This window comes from Rhinichthys klamathensis, unplaced genomic scaffold, assembly GCF_029890125.1.
Source record: "Rhinichthys klamathensis goyatoka isolate OS25496 unplaced genomic scaffold, OSU_Roscu_1.1 h1tg000850l_1, whole genome shotgun sequence".
NCBI classification, from domain to species: domain Eukaryota; kingdom Metazoa; phylum Chordata; class Actinopteri; order Cypriniformes; family Leuciscidae; genus Rhinichthys; species Rhinichthys klamathensis.
The window spans coordinates 427928-444875 of NW_026607224.1; the positions used below are offsets into that span (position 1 = coordinate 427928).

Genomic DNA, 16948 nt, shown 5'->3' on the forward strand with positions numbered 1-16948 from the left:
TTCCCATGTCATAAATGTATGATACAATCTGTTTTGTTGTTTTCTTTAACACATTTTTACTGTGAAACAAGACTGATTAAAAAAATAAACATTTTTCAGTGTTTTTGAAGGTCTGAAGTGAAGGAGCACAACACACTCCTGCTGAAAATCTTAACAATACAAAAACAATCAAATGGAGCTGACTTAAGAGTGAAGAGACTAACCTGATCCATTTGGGACACCACCTCAGCTAGCAGCGAGTGCAGGGTGGAGAGCTCACGGCCCAGGTCAATATACCCCTCGAAGCCTGCCGTATTTGAGATGGTCTCTGGGTTGGAGATCTCCAGCAGGAAGCGCTGCATGTTGGTCCACTCCTGCTCTAAGAACTGATTCATGAAGGACATGTACTCCTCCTTATTACCAAACCTGACAGAAAGTGAGAACAAGAATGACTTGTTGATGCATTTATTAACTCAATGCTAATGACCCTATAATCATAATTATATCTATTAACGGAATTTCATTCATGAATAGTATTTTGCTCAGAACAACATGAAAAGCTATCACAGTGCTCTCATTCCTCAGCTCCATCATAAAACCTTAAAACACTCTCTCCCTACCCAATCACACACACTCACAATGGAGTAAATAAAATCCTTACTTGGTGAAGTTTGCAAGGTTCTGTGTAACCTTGGCGATAAGAGTGAGTGTGCGTGCAGTGCGGTCGTCTGGGTACTCCTGCGTCAAGTTGAAGAGAGAAGGCGACATGATGGCCGGACAGAGAAAACGCAAAAACAATGAGGCGCTGATAAGACGCTCGCTGATATCTGGTCGCCCTCTGTTACCACATTCCTGTCTCCACGATGCAAACACTTCTTTAAGTTCCCTTGGAAACACACTGTTGAGGAATGGAGAGTTGAACATGGAATTTAGATGGAAACAAATTAACCTGACACAACTATAAACAGTTATTCTTACTGGCAAGTAATTTCACAAACTATTTATTATCCTTTCACAAACAACTCCTGAGGGAAAAGCTTTCTATTAAAAACCTTTTTTTATATGAAACTATTATTCTTTATATGTTGAAATACAGAGTATTAGATCTCAGTGACTGAACCTGTACTTCAGTTATGAAAACACTAAAATTGTTGCATCAACACTAAAAGTATTGTATTGAGTATCACTTGGGTTATTTGTATAAAGCAAAATAATTGTATTATACTACATACTTACAAACCAATCACTTGAATCACCATAATCAAAGGTTATCGGTGTATAACTGGATTTTATTGTATTGGTACTTTAATAATAATAATTATGCTTAATTCTCATACTTCATTTTATACCTCTATACTGCTAGCATATATTGTCTCTTTAGTTTCTTTTTTTTTTTTTTACTTTAAGAGAAACACCTGAGACCAAGTTGATACTTAACAGAAACATAACAGAGAAAAAGCGACATCTGAGCAATAAAATCCGTCACTGGTTCAGATAAACATCCAGCTGTGAAGGGCATATTGTAGTTACCGGTAAGACTCAATGATCTTGCAGAAGGCCAGCTCACAGCACATCCTGAGGTTGCTCTGATGTTCAGGTAGATCACTAGATGAACATTTGGATGGGTCCACCTCACAGTTCTCATCAGACTCATACAGAGCCTTTATAAACTCCCCTACAGTGGATGAAAGAGAAAATACATTTAAGACAAAGGCGTTTTTAAATAAATCCCGTGTAACGTCTAGTTGTTTAAACAGAAATAGTATTTTCCAGGAAATCAATAAAGAACGCTGTCATATATTGATTCATTTTGACATGATTCTGTATTTGGCAAAATAATGCTTGCAATCCTAAATGTCAGCAAGGGAACCTGCTGTACAAACCCCCGTCATCTTTCATACAAACAAACAAAAACTCTCACAATTATTAGCAGGAATGAACATCAGCACACCTGAGCTTATAGCTATATTCTAACCCCTTTCCGCCATGAAGCAACTAGTGAAAGTTCTCAAGTTATCTGACTCAGAACTAATGAGAAAACCCATCCTGGGAAGATACAACAACCTTTTTGTCGATCCCAAACAAACAGCACAGCCAGATCCCACTCCACAGAGACTCAGAGCAGGTACTGGTCGATTTTTCCCTCTCTGTTCCGTTGCGCATGAAAGCATCAAGGAAAAATCAAACTAGTGTAGCACAAACCATGTGGACGCCCAACTGATCCAGAATGGAAGAGGACTCCTCGTTCTTCATCTTCCTTTTAGAAACTAACCAGATGCGCAGTGACTACCATATATATATTTTGTTTATCTGTTTAGCATTTATTTGAAACCCAAACTATTTTGTCACTTATAAGTCACTTTTGATCAATTTAATGCATCCTTGCTTAATAAAAGTATTAATTTCTTTCCTAAAATAAAACAATTACTGACCCCAAACTTCTGAAAAGTAGTGTATAACTTGCAATGGGAACACATATGAGAAGTTGAGTATATTATTGTTGGCAATGGACATACAGCAGTGGTTCCAGCAGGTGGATACAGACTTCCCAGTATTGTCACACACTATAACCTCACTACAAAGCAGTACAAAACAGTCACATAGTTCTGGTCGGTAAACCCCATATTGACTGGAAAGGTCAGAGGAAAACCCAGATAACTCATTCAAGGCCACAAATATGACACTAATCGCTCAAATGTCCAGTCTAATCAAATAACCAGTAAGATAAAATCCCATCATCAATATCTGCTGACAAACAAGAGTCCTTTAATGGTAAAGCAAAAATAAAGCACATCTTGAAAATCAACTGATTTACCATTATATGTAATACAATATGAACATCTTGTGCAATCTGAGCTTATATAAATGGCTTTTTAGTATTTGCCAATAAAGAGACTAAATGACAGAAATGTAATACCACAAATCCCTTAAGGAAGTTGGATTACCGTCTAGCTCAGAAGGTTTGTGTACATATGTAGATGTGTGTGTGTGTGTTTGTGTGAATGTGTTCTAGCTATCAGTCTATTTTTGCAGTAATTTATTTAATTAATAAATTCCTTAGTTCACCAAAGTAATCATGTGTTTGGAAGTGACAATGAACAATCAAGAAAACACGTAACGACTAATTTTTACAGCATTACTCATTTTCACAAGAACTAAACATAATGGACCTTAGTTTTTACTTTGTGATTGGTGTTTTCGGTGTTATCTTGTCACTCAATTTGAAAATGAGATCAGTTTTTAAATTCGAACAATTGAACAACAAGACACTGAAAAAACAACAATGTGCTGAAGTAATTGATTGCTCTATCTCTCGAGAACTAGAGTAGATGAAATGACCAAAAGGTCCATCCCTTGCGCATATATGCTATTTATGTAATCATGTGGTGTAATCTGCTCTCTTTGCTGTCCTTCTCTGGCTCTGATGTCTGAGGGACTAAGTCAGTCTTTAGGAGTGAACCGTTTAATAATTCAGCAGCACTTCACAAGTCACATTTATCTAAGAAAAACAACTATACATTATTCAGCACCACCAAATGACTTCTTAATGCAAATCTAAAGAGAGATTCACTCTCTTTGGTGTATTCACTCACATTCACACGTACGCTTATTAGATCCCCCAAAGTCGATATTTATACACGTGTTAAATTTGCAGTGTGTATTTTTGTTTTGCAGATAAATTGCTAGTCCAGACATTTCAAAATTGTATTCCTAAAATAAGGAGGTATTAATAAACACAGGCCTTATCGTACACAAAGTGAGCCAACAGCAAAGGAGGTCGGATATGCGTGTGCATGTTTGTGTGCGTTTTCACGGCTATTTAATCTTATCGAAAAGGAATACGGGGAACCACAAAGTACACTTTGGAAATGTCTTTGTGTTTCTAGTGTTTGTGCTGGACAGACAGTTTGCACTGATAAAATTTCCCCTAGTATTATATAATTATATTATATAATATATTTATTTTGGTGGTCCTGTCACTTTGTTACCTGGAGGTGGTCATAACAAATGGTACAGATATGATGTCAGAAAATAACACACACACACACGCTCTTACCCAGCGCGTCTTGCAGATATTTCTGTCCGACCAGTTTGAGGTACTCCTCGATAGCTTTAGTGCCCAAAGTGTTTTCTCTGAAGATCAGGTGCTCATTCTCCCCGCATCGATCCACTTCCGACATCATCAGATCCGTCAGGAAGTCCTATACAAAAAAACACAATCACAAAAAAACATGTTGATCTGTGAGAAAATGTACTCTTAGTAATAAAAAAAAGAGAGCAGAGTAGATGGAGGGTCTGCAATCGAAGCGGTTGTGCTACTGATGTCTTTTGGAACATGAAAGAAAAGAAAAAGAAAAGGAGATTCTAGTGCTGAAGTGAAAGCTGCTCCGATCAAAGCTATCTGGCAGGGAGTCTATCGAAACCAGCAAATGGGAGTTAGACAGAAAAGTCAGTCTACTTGCTGTTGACATGTGATGCGCGCACACACACACGCACATGCACACACACCAGAGCTCAGTGTCCTAAAAAAGATTCAGTGTGTGTCTCAGCCTCTATTTACAGTGGTGAGTCTTGTTTGGCTCCGTGTAGAAAAAAAAAATAATATCATCATGTCATTCTCATTATAGAACATATCTCCCCATAATTCATGTAACAAAACTCTCTTCTCTTTCTCACTAAATGTATCCCACTCTAATCTTTCTTTTAGCCACTCTCCTCAAATCCTATTTCGCTCAGTGGAGTTACTGTATGTTTTTTATTCAACACTATTGTGTTGTTTTGGTCAACGCAGCCTAATGCTAAGGAAAGACACATTAATGGCCCATGCCCAAAACAAAGCAAGAAATAAACTTATTCATTAAAATTCCATTTTGGAGTTAAGTGTGCATGATTCAAAAAGGACATTTTGGTTAAAACATTATTGTATATAATACAATACAAGTGTTGTATAATACCAGCACGTCTTGTGTTATAATCTGTGTATTTCTTTTAAATAAAGGTTAACAGTGAACCCTGCGCAAATAAAGTGTCAAAAAGGGCACACAATGAAATGTCATTTGGGAGAAAATAAAATAGACTTGACAAGGCCTCACTTTCATTATCTCTTCCTGTCTCAACCAAGGATTCGTTCAGTTATGTGGTTGAAATGATGACAAGAACAGAGGTCTGTACAGGGATTAAAGACCAAGCCTGGCACATAAATGAGACCCTGTAACCCGACCCGACACTTCCTTTAACACCAAACCAGAACCTGAAGTCATTCATTATTTACATTACTCATTATTTTCTTAGCTCCCCCACTCAATCTTGATTGTAAATGAGTTACATTAAAAGTAAAAGTTTGGGGTCAGAAAGATTTTCTAAAGAAATGAATACCTTTATTCAGCAAGGATGCATTAAATTGATAAACAATTACAGTAAAGATATTTATAATGTTACAAAAGATTTCTAATAAATGCTGTTCTTTCTATTCATCAAAGAATTCAGATTTTTTTATTTATTATGGTTTCCATAAAAATATTAAACAGCACAACTGTTTTCTTGAGCAGTGATTCAGCATATTATAATGATTTCTGAAGGATCATGTGACACTGAAGATTGGAGAAATGATGCTGAAAATTAAGCTTTGCCATCACAGGAATAGATTACGTGTTAAAAATATTAAAATAGAAAGCAGTCATTTTAAATTGTAATAATATTTCACAATATTTGTCATGATTCCGGTCTTGTGTTCCACTTGTCTTGTGTGTACTTTTGTCATTTCCTGTCTTGTGCTAAGTTTTGTAGTCCCATGTAGTTTTTCATGTTGATTCGTCTCCCCAGGTGTATCTTGTTTCCTCATTATCTAGTTAAGCTTGTTTGCCCCTGTGTATTTATAGCCCTTGTGTTTCACTTGTTACTTTGTCAGTTGTTGTACATGTATGGTTGATTCTAGTTCGGTCTTCTCGTGGTTTTATTTCTTTGTCCCTGAAGTTCTTTATTATTTGTTCTATGTGTTATTTCATTAAAACCTTGCAGATAGATCGTCGCCTTCGCCTGCTTTTTCCAGCACGTTACAATATTACGTTTTTTTTGTTTTTTTTAAGTAGCACAGCTCCATTCACGGTAAATGTGGACAAATATTTGGCCACCAATGTTTAGAATTTCAGCACTAAGTATTATTTTTCCATATAATTACTGAGAGAATTCATATCAGAGGAATCCTATGCAAATACTCGATAATAAGGTATTATGTAAGTCAAAACAAAAGCATTTGTTTTGGGATATAGGAGAAAGGGAGTGTGGGTAGTGTGGATGTACGGTGACCTCAGAGCTTAAATATCCTTCATGAGCGCTGATGCAGGGAACAGTCACCATGGTAACTGGACCGGACTATTTCCAGGTTTTGCATGATCGTAGAAATCCTGACTTTAAAGTAGTGGCTCTCTCATCATGTGTCAGATTCCAACCTATGACTGTCCATATCTTCTAACAACTTTTACCTTATCTTACAATTATAAGCTTATCTAAGAAAAGTTTTTTTTCCCAGTAGCACATATTATAAACCTCACATTGAGCCATTGAAACAAAAATGTGAGGTGCAATTTCACAAAGAAACAAAGGATGCTGTGATTGACAGCTAAATAATCCCATTGTTATTTTTTAAAAGAAAATAATGCACAATGCTGTTTCATGGCGGGTAAGAAATATTTATGCTTGGCAAATTTTAACCAACCGCAGGTTTTGCTAGAAAAGCAAATTTTGGACGCTGCATACAAACAATCCTCAGTATTCAAGCTTTTCCTACATTTTAATTCTTAAATGTGTAATAATTGACCGTTCGCAGGCCCCTCCCACAAAACGGCCATTGTCCAATCACACATCATAGCAACCGTTACTATGTGAGCAGGTCCGTCAAACATTGACTCCAAGCAAGATGGTGAAGCGGTGCGCCCACGGCGTTTGTAAATCGGACACTAGATACCCCGAGAGATTGTCTGGAGGAGTTGTGTTCTTTCCGTTTCCAAAGCCGAAAACACAACGTGACTGGTGCCTACAATGGATAAAACAGTGTGGACGGCCCCACTCCCAGTTAAATGTGTCGAACATGGTTAACTCGCATGCAGCATGAGTGAGACTGAGACACTGAGATTAGTCAAAGAAACATGGAGAAACAAGATCAAGAGGATCCACAAAGGAATTACGTTTTCTAAAGAGTTGTTGTTAACATGATATTCTCAGGGGAAAATGAGCAGCAGTGCAGCACCCGTAGACTAACGTTAACGTTACAGTTTAGAGGACTGCACGTTCGCAATGGGGAAAGCATGAAGCTTACTTGACAACATCAGTTCATATATCAATATCGTAACGAATAGAAATAACCTTAAATAATATAACGTTATGGTTATCTGCATCTTTCCGTCTCTTATGTATAACGTTAGTTACTTTTTAAACACGAAAATCGCATTCAGCATGACACGCAAGCGGTTGCCGTGGTAATGAACAACCTGCTTGTTAAAGCGAATAATCCTGTATCTGAGGCAAAAATACTAAATATGCAGCGCGAGTTATATATTTCTAACTCCAAACAATTAGCCACTGAACCAGCTTATAAAATCTTCTTCAAGGCTGTGCTGGTTGCATTTGAGGTAGTCTCAGCCTCAGACGTCACGCGCCCATGGAACGTTGGCTAAACGTCTGATGCATATGGTACACTTAACTGGAAACACTTCAGGAATGTCGAAGTCGTCATCTGATTGGTTGAATTTTATCGGATTTCCGGGGGGCGCGAGTGTCGCGTTTGTTTTCGGTCCGCCGGGAAACAAAGCGCAGACATGTGATTGCGGAAGAAAAACTGTTGTGTTTACATGAGTGACAATGAGCATTTATCAAGATCAGCTAAACGTAGGATTCTCAAAAGTATGCGCGGTTCACGGCATAGACTCTTGAAGTTTTCTTTTCCTTCTTTGATTTTCTATGCTGACTGACTTGTTGCACGCAGGTCTGTTGTTGTGGGGACATTTCCACGCACCGAAACGTGACGCTGAACGAAACGATCTGTAATTGGTTGTTTTACATGTCGGTCAAACGGCCTTATGGGCGGGCCTTGGCCAAAGAAAGCTGCTATGAATTCCAGACCTTCAGCCGTCAGTCTGAAGGTCTGGCTACGCGAGACTACATTTGAGGTAGCAGGTAAGTTACAGGTCATGGGGTTTCTCAGATTTCGCTTGAGACCGGTATAAGCATTCGCTTCGATAGTAGTCGTGTGTCTCCTTTGCGTATTTTTATGTTTTGAACATATCCCTCCACTGCATACTGTAACCCCCTTTGCCTCGATCTGGAGGATATCGCTGAGGTATTGCTCCAAAAAATCTTCCCGTCATGGCAATCTGTCGCGCTGGTCGTGTTTGACCGTTTTTTTTGACGGGCGTAGCAACAATAACTAGGGGGCGTGGCTTTTGCGAACGGTCAATTGTCAAGTTATAAAAGGTATGATCAGCAGAGCCGGAAGAATATCCTCAGGACCATTAAGACTAGAGCCACACAGTAGATGGAGATCTCATGAGCCTTGAGACTCTCCACGCACACACAGCAGTGGGCACTTTTTAGAAAAGGCCAAGAAAATTGTCCATTACTGTCAGAGTTAATAAGCTAGACTATAGCTCACCCTTAATCAGAACGAGACGAGAGAGAAACACAGGAAACGTTAGAGACAAGAGAAAGCGAGGAGAAGACATTAAGCACAGTGAGACATAAATTCAAATCTAAAATGGAAAGGAAAGCAGAAAAACAAAAAATAAAACAGGTGCGTAAAAATAGGTGCTGCACAGGAAAGCAAAGCCATTGCACAGGGGAACAGAAGAAAACTGAAATATATGTTGCACACAGGAAAAAATGATAAAGAGAGGATGGAGGGATTAAAACGAAGAGATAAAATCCCTCAGGTCTCTCTGCATTCCCTGGAAGCAAAAACTCATAAAGAAGGAACCATCTGACCGAGACAGCAGTTTGTGAGCTCTACCTGAGAGAGAGAGAGAGAGAGAGAGAGAGAGAGAGAGAGAGAGAGAGAGAGAGAGAGAGAGAGAGAGAGAGAGAGAGAGAGAGAGAGAGAGAGAGAGAGATTTTGCTTACATTGTCTTGATCAAATGTCCCCACAAGGGTTGTAAAACCTGTGAGTCAGTGGTCCCCAGTTGGAAAGCGGCTTAATGAACATATTAAATAATGTCTTAATGAAAATGTAAAAATTCAGAAGGGTTTGTGTTCAAGGTTCATGTTCAAGGGTAGAAAATATCATTAGCTCTTAGTAAAGAATTAGGTGATAAATAAATAAATGTAGTCTTTCAAAAGTACCATAGTAGGCTACTGAGCATCGAGTATTAATATTGAACTAAAAGAATGTGTGTTCAATGGTTTTTCCATTTTATCATAAACTACTGAACCGTTGGTATCATGACTACCCCACCTCAGGAGTAAAAATTCACACAAATGTGCGAGCACAAAACAAAGCAAGAGTCCTATTAAAGTCCATTCTTTGTGCATGACATCTATGAACATCCCTGTGTGTTTGTGTTAGCCGGGACAGCTGAATGTGACTCGCTATCAAAGGCATTTAAATAAAACTAAAGGTCACTGAGACTACAACACACAAACACACACAGCCTCATTAATCTAAAGACATAAGATGATGACTCATTCAGTTGTGTAAAGATATTCTGGGGGAGAGAGAGAGAGAGACAATATTAGCAACGGGGGGAGAGAGCGAGAGAGAGAGAGAGATTGTTGCAAAAGACCTAAAGAATTCCTACACCTTTTGATCAGAGCCATAGAGAGAAAGAGTTGCGACACGCTTTAATGTCGCCGCGACGGCTGTCACGTGGTTCACATAAGCCCCAATAGTTCCACAACATACGCGGGCTGTCATGTTCTTCTATGGACAGACAGCAGCGATTGCATTATTAAACGGTAAATATAAAATAAAACACACACCCAAGTACTTTTTAAGCTGTTATTGCATTTTGTTCATGTCAGTTTTGCATTTGGAGAGGCAGGGTGACAACTTAGAAAAGTTTTAGGCTATATTTTTGGAGGGAAAAGCTTAGTGTTCATGTTCGCATGGGTAAGTTAGTAATAGCACTGCGGCTTTAGCGGCTCTAACTTAACTTTTCCATGTCATTCATCTGATGATGGACGTCTCATGATATTTATTTTAGCACAACTGGGCTGTATTAGGCTATTGATTCCCGTGATCTTGCTTATAAATTCCGATTCAGCCATTAGCCTACCTTCGTGATCACGCAAAGAGGTCTGCAGTCCGTTCAGAACTCCAACCAACATAAAATATAAATAATTACGCTGTGCATGTACAAATGAATGATTTAGGAGGGAAATAGACTGCTCCCATAACGTAGAAAGCAACGACTATATACAGCAATGTTCGGTAAATATTCAACCGAAAAATATTCTTCATAAATTTAAACCGGAGAGATAGTTAATGAGTGAATTAACTATGTTCCTAAATACATATAAGCACATGCATAACCCTAACCCATTTAAATAAATTAATTGTGTGTGTGTGTATGTATGTATATAATATTATATATAGGCTATATATATATATATATATATATATATATATATATATATATATATATATATATATATACATATAAAATATTATTAAAAATATTATATATTATATACATCAGGTTACCAGTTAGCTAACGTTAGTGAAGTGTTGGTCACGTAAGCTATCGCTGCAATTAACCTATTATCTTCCAATAAACATTTACTAAAACTGGCTACATAAAATATAACTACAGACTAGATTCACGAGAGGTCGGCTAATGTGTGTAAAAGTAAAAAAAATACAGTAATTTCATTAATTTACCAGCGAGCGTACTTCGGAAGCACTGAAAATGAATGGGGTTCAATGGAGAAACTATCAGTGTTTGGAACTATTGGCTGCTCCACGACACGCGTTACTTCCGCATTCCAAAGTTCCTATGGCGGTCTATGGGAGTGTCGCAACTCTTTCTCTCTATGGCTCTGCTTTTGATCAATGAACTTCCATAGATTTTCCATGACTTTTTCAAGAATCCATAAGAACTTAAAGTAAATAAAATGCTATTTAAAGTCAATTAAAGGGATAGTCCACCAAAAAAATGTAATTATCATCTTTTACGTTCCACAGAAGAAACTCACACAAGTTTGGACCGACGAGGATGAGTAAATGATGACAATTTTTATTTTTTGGTGAACTAACCCTTTAAATACAGAACAAAATTTCACTACTCTAAACTTCACTGTTCACTACAGACATTTCTAGTAATACAACAATACAAGAATTCAATGGAATACAATGATAAGCTAATGATTATTAATTACTTAATTCGTTAATTACTTTCATAGATGATGAACAGATTATTTCCTACTTTGAAAAAAAAAAAAAAAACTAAAATACATTAATGTAAAGTAAATACATGTAAAGTTACATTAATAAAGATGGTTGTACTTTTTTGGGGAACAAATTATTTTGTATGCACAAATGCACATATTGCTGCTGACTTCAAGAAATTATAGTGTAAAATCTATAGCTATCCTGATATGTTAGTGCTAGATAATTTGCTTTATTTAACTGCAAATGTGAAATGTCCAAAGTGGGCTTACAAAGTGCATGTATACCATTTAATCCCACAATACATGTAATCCACTCTCCCACACACGGGAGATGAGCACTAAACTTTGTCAGGCACACAATAATTCAACATGACCTACTGAGAAAAACAAAAGGGAGCGATCATTAAATGTCAAAGATGAATACCTTTCCTCCAATTTCATCATTACTTGGTTGTCATTCTCAGCACATTTCTCTTTTGATCTAAAGGCAAGCTGTAAACTGAAACACTGAAAAACTGAAAGTTGTTATCTCGCTCCCTCTCCAGCAAAAAAAAAAAAAAAAAGAGGTCAGAGAAGGTCAGATGCTATTTAGCAGACAGACGAAAGGAGGGTCGGGAGAGAGCGAGAGAAAGCGTATGCTGTAATGTATGTGTGAGTGTGTGAGAGAAGTCAAATATCACAGAAGCGATGAATTCAGCTCTCAATCTACCCACACTCTATAACCTTGAGTTTTCTCTATTGCATGTGTGCAAATATGCGTATGATTCTGTTCTGCGCAGCCGTGCGCGCTCACGACCCTCAGTGAAATGTAGAAATGCTCTGCTAATGAAATGCTAGGCTGCGGGGCAGCTTTATCCAGTGTGCTTTCTGAGATGAGACTGATTGTTGTGTTGTATGACTAAAGTGGGTCAAACAGACAAGGAACACACATCAATATGTCCTCAACATTTACCATCTTATACTTGCTAAACAGTCTGCATCTCATCAACACAATCCATCTAGAAACTGAAAAAGCTGATTTGGGGTTTTATCCAACGCTATCTCACGACCAATTCGTACGAATTTGTACGAGTGATTAAAAGGTGGCTAATTCGTACTAATTCATACGACCTCACTCGTACGATTTGTCTAAACCCACGTGATGGGTAGGTTTAGGGGCGGGGTCAGGGGTAGGTCATTCGTACGAATTCATACGAATTTGGTAACTCGTAAAATATACGAATTAGCAAGTTCGTACGAATTGCCGTGAGATCGGGCTGGTTTTATCACATCAGTTTACTTAATTTAAATCAAAAGACATACATTTAACTCAATTATGTCTTAATTGTGTGTTATGTGTAGCATATGTTTTATTAGGGCTGTCACAGTCATGACGTTCTGCCTCACAATTTATTCTGACACAAATTAGTTTTACAATCTCTTTATGAACTCTTTGAAGTGACAAAGTGGTAGTTGCGTGGAGTGGACTGTCAATGGAGGAACATAAATCTGACAGATTTCATTTAAAATATCTTCATTTGTGTTTCGAAGATAAAAGTAAGTCTTAGGTTTGGAACGACATGAAGGCGAGTAATTGATTACATTCTTTTTTAATTTTTGGGTGAATTAACCCTTGAAGAATACAGTAGCATAAATATGGCCTCATAGCTAACATACAGGATTAAAAGACAACACTTTAATATAGATTTCATGGGGTCTGTAAACACAATTCACACAGAGTGCGTCATGGATCACTTCAGAGATAATCAGATGATTATGTAATGATTGCTACAGGCCTATGTTTTGTATTGTGCAGTCAATATCTGCATATTGAGTCTCACGTATTGCAGTCCACATGATCATCTCTTGTCATCTATAATCACGTGTTGATAATCAACAGGGTGCAGACATGACATCACGATTACATCATATCACAAAACAGATTAATACCTGGTCTAACCTCAAACTCTTGAGATGCATGAAAAGTGTGTGTGCATTGAGAGAGCCGGCTGAAGTGGATGTCACATCTACAGCGAAGCACGACTTCTGTAATAGCTGTCAGGGCAATGTGCTGCTTTAGACCAGAAATGACATCCTTTCAGAGCCAGCCTGCCTTAAAGTGCAGCCAAGCGAGATAGAGAGAGAGAATGGCAGAGCACGAGTCTGAGACAAGATAAGGAGATAGAGAGGTGATGGGCAGAGCGAGAGAGAGGCAGGATGGGGAGAAAACAAGAAAAAAGAAAGTGTGACGGATGAGGAGAGGAAAGATATGCGCGCTGAAGGAAGTTAATGATGGAAGATGCCGGCTGAGCTGTTGCTTTGCCACAATAACAGTGCATACGTCAAAATGCAACGAAGAACATAGTTCAAAATGCATTACTATATATATATATATATATATTTATTTTTTTTAAATCTCAGTTCCTGCAAAATTATTAAGCAGCACAACTGTTCTCAACATTAATAAAACAAAAATTGTCTTGAGCAACAAATTAGCAAATTTCTGAAGGATCATGTGACAATGAAGATTGGAGCAATGGCTGCTGAAAATTCAGTTTTGCCATCACAGGAAAAAAATACATGAACTTATTTTAAATTGAATAATATTTCACAATATTGTGTTTTTTTCTGTATTTTTGATCAAATAAATTCAGCCTTGGTGAACATAGGAGACTTCTTTCAAAATCATAAAAAAAAAAAACTTAGCCACCCAAACCTTTGAACAGAAAAAACACATTCATATTTGTATACTTATAGACATGTGTATACATAAAATTAAAGGAATAGTTCACTTAAAAATGAAAATTCTGTCATCATTTACTCACCCTCAAGTTGTTTTAAACCTGTATGAATTTCTTTCTTCTGAATGACCTTCATACGGGTTTGAAACAACTTGAGGGTGAGTAAATGATGACAGAATTTTAATTTTTAAGTGAACTATTCCTTTAAATGCAAATTACATGTATAATATTCAATTTTAAGAACCTAAATTTCTCCAGTAAGAAAAAAATACATCCTGACATTTGAATGTGGCAAAAAAGCAAATTTTTCAAAGAGAAATATCTAGCTGATGAAATATTTTAAGCACAGCTAGAACAAATTTCAGACTTTTTTTTTACTTTTCCCCCAGGTTTTCCCATGATTGTATAGGAACCCTCAATTACCCTTTATTTAAACTTAATTGGTGGAGAAAAAAGTGATGTGCCATAAAAATCACACCCAAACGAAACTCAAGCAAGTGATAAGTGAGTGTTATTGTGTCCTTTTGGGCTTGATGTCTCTGTGGGATATCTCTTCTCCATATTTCACATCATCATGAGCACATTGGTCTCAGGACCAGTCAGAGGAATACAGGTACCATATCTACTTACTTACTGATAGAATGTGACCACTGCTACATTACCTAAACAAACTGTGTGTATTATCAATGAGATTCCTTCATAAAATCATTCCCCGTGAATCTGTCACAGCAGGCTCTGTTTGGTAGCTCAACTAACTGTGTCCAGACAAGCGCTATTATCCACACAGACGAGTCTGCTACATCTTCATTTGAACCTTATTTAGTCCAATTTTATTTTGGCCTGTCAACTTATGTGTCAGTCAGAGACAGAAAACAAGCCAGCTGATGTAGAACTATAAGAACTCCCAAAATACATCCTCTACATCTGTTTTAAACACTCATAACATGACTATTGAGTGATTTAATCAGACTGAGAGAATACACACTTAAGGCAGAGAGACATGATGTTAGGAAACTGAAGCACTAAACCGAGTCTTCATTGCACGAATGAAACGCTCATTTAAGTCAAAACTGAGGTTGGGCGATATAGCTAAAATATCTTTAAGCATATTCAAAGCGTTTTATTTTCAACTTGTGACCAAACAGCTATTTATATTCAATATGTTTAATGCAAGGTGTAAAACACAATTAAAATCGTGTCAAAAATCATCAAGATGACAGATGACCCCACACAGTTTTTCACTAAATGAAAGAACAATATTTAACCATTTTCATTTACTGGTATATAAACCAATATAAGTAGCACGTACCTACGTATTTTTCCTAAAATATACACCGTTCAAAGTTTGATCAAAAGTTTCTGAAGCTCACCAAGACTTCCTTTTTTTGATCAAAAACACAGTAAAAAAAAGTAACAATGTGAAATATAATTACAATTTACAATACGGTCCTCAAAACAAATGACCATGGACAGCCTGGATGATTCCACTGGTGTTACGGCCCATATCCCTCAGGGCTTCTTTGAGAAGCAGAGTAATTAAGGAGCAGTAATTAACAGCTTCAGACTAACAGGCCTGATCTCCCCCCGCGGGACCCAGCGGACGAGGGCAGGAGAGGATATGACTGACGCACTGACCGTTTATGATGACCTTCTGTGAAAAGTAGTTGGTTTAGTGACAGAAGACACTTCTTACCCAGTAGTTAAAGAAGTGAAGTGCAACTGACCAGTAAAAGACACTAATGACTTTTAATAATGACATGCAAAGAGCAGCCAATCTTAAGAGTCAGCACTCACAGGATAATGATGCAGATCAGTCAGTCATTTGTGGACCAGTGACCATCTCTAATGACAGTGTGGTGGTTCACAACTTACACTGCACTTCAGCCAACATGAAAATATAAGCCAAGGACGACATCACTGAACAGTTCTAAACTGACTGTTATTTCCAAGAAGTCATGTGACTTCTTGTGATTACTGGATAAAATGACGTAACAAAAAGCTTTTGATTGAGACCCCATTTGTGAACAAGTTTGACAAATTCACTAAAAAAAGAACTGACTGAAATGAGTAATTTGCTCACAAATGGGACATTGTTGTATCATTGCGAAGCAAGTTTTATACTAAACAGGAGCAACAGCCTATCAAGCAGATATATTTCCATTTCTAGAAGAATATTTTGTAGTAGAGCATGAAACATATAAAATGAATATTCACTATATAAAATACAATGCCTTTACCACGATCAAAATTTTACCTTGATTTTTCCAGATACCATTATTTCCATGATACTTTTTGGTTGAACGGGTTTATGGGAAACCTGGAATGTTCGCTATCAGGGTTCTCAAAGGGATCTTACCATTAAGAATAAAAAACAAAACAAAAAACATATTTTTATGTTTTCAGAACTCCCTCCAAATAGCCTGGTAAAAAAACCTGTTTCACACGTCATTTCACTGATTCTCCACGGCTAAAGGTAATGGCACCAGTTCAACTACTTGACGGGTGACTGCAAGATGTTGGATTAAAAACCCTGGACTGTAAGGCAGCAATAAATCAGTATTCCCGAGAGCTGCCCATTGAAATGACCCTCATGCCTGGACCCTGATTAAAAACATCGTAGTAGATTCACTGTCTGAAAATCTTGTTTCATGCTTAGTTTGTCTAATTAGACTCCACACACAGGTTATGATAATGAGAATATTCAGAAAAGAAAAACTCAACTTCATATCTAAAAAAGTCTGTTTGTCTGTCCTGTTCTCCCTCAAACAGTGAATGACATTAGTGCAGTCTAAACATGTTCTTCACTAAATGCCATACATATACTAGAGGCTTATCCACCTCCATCTAAGGTCATTTTGCCTTTGTGTTTATAT

General features: G+C 37.4%; 1 protein-coding gene across 1 annotated transcript in view; it reads right to left on the reverse strand.

Annotated features, from left to right (window-relative positions):
* Positions 1–16948, reverse strand: part of dab2ipb (DAB2 interacting protein b) — a 48752-nt gene that overhangs the window by 16064 nt on the left and 15740 nt on the right. Inside the window, exons 5-8 of the mRNA XM_056243823.1 lie at positions 4037–4181; positions 1510–1654; positions 641–877; positions 204–405 (exon numbers count right to left, since the gene is read on the reverse strand). Of these exons, the coding sequence (XP_056099798.1) occupies positions 204–405; positions 641–877; positions 1510–1654; positions 4037–4181 (729 nt within the window). The remainder of the gene's footprint in view (positions 1–203; positions 406–640; positions 878–1509; positions 1655–4036; positions 4182–16948) is intronic.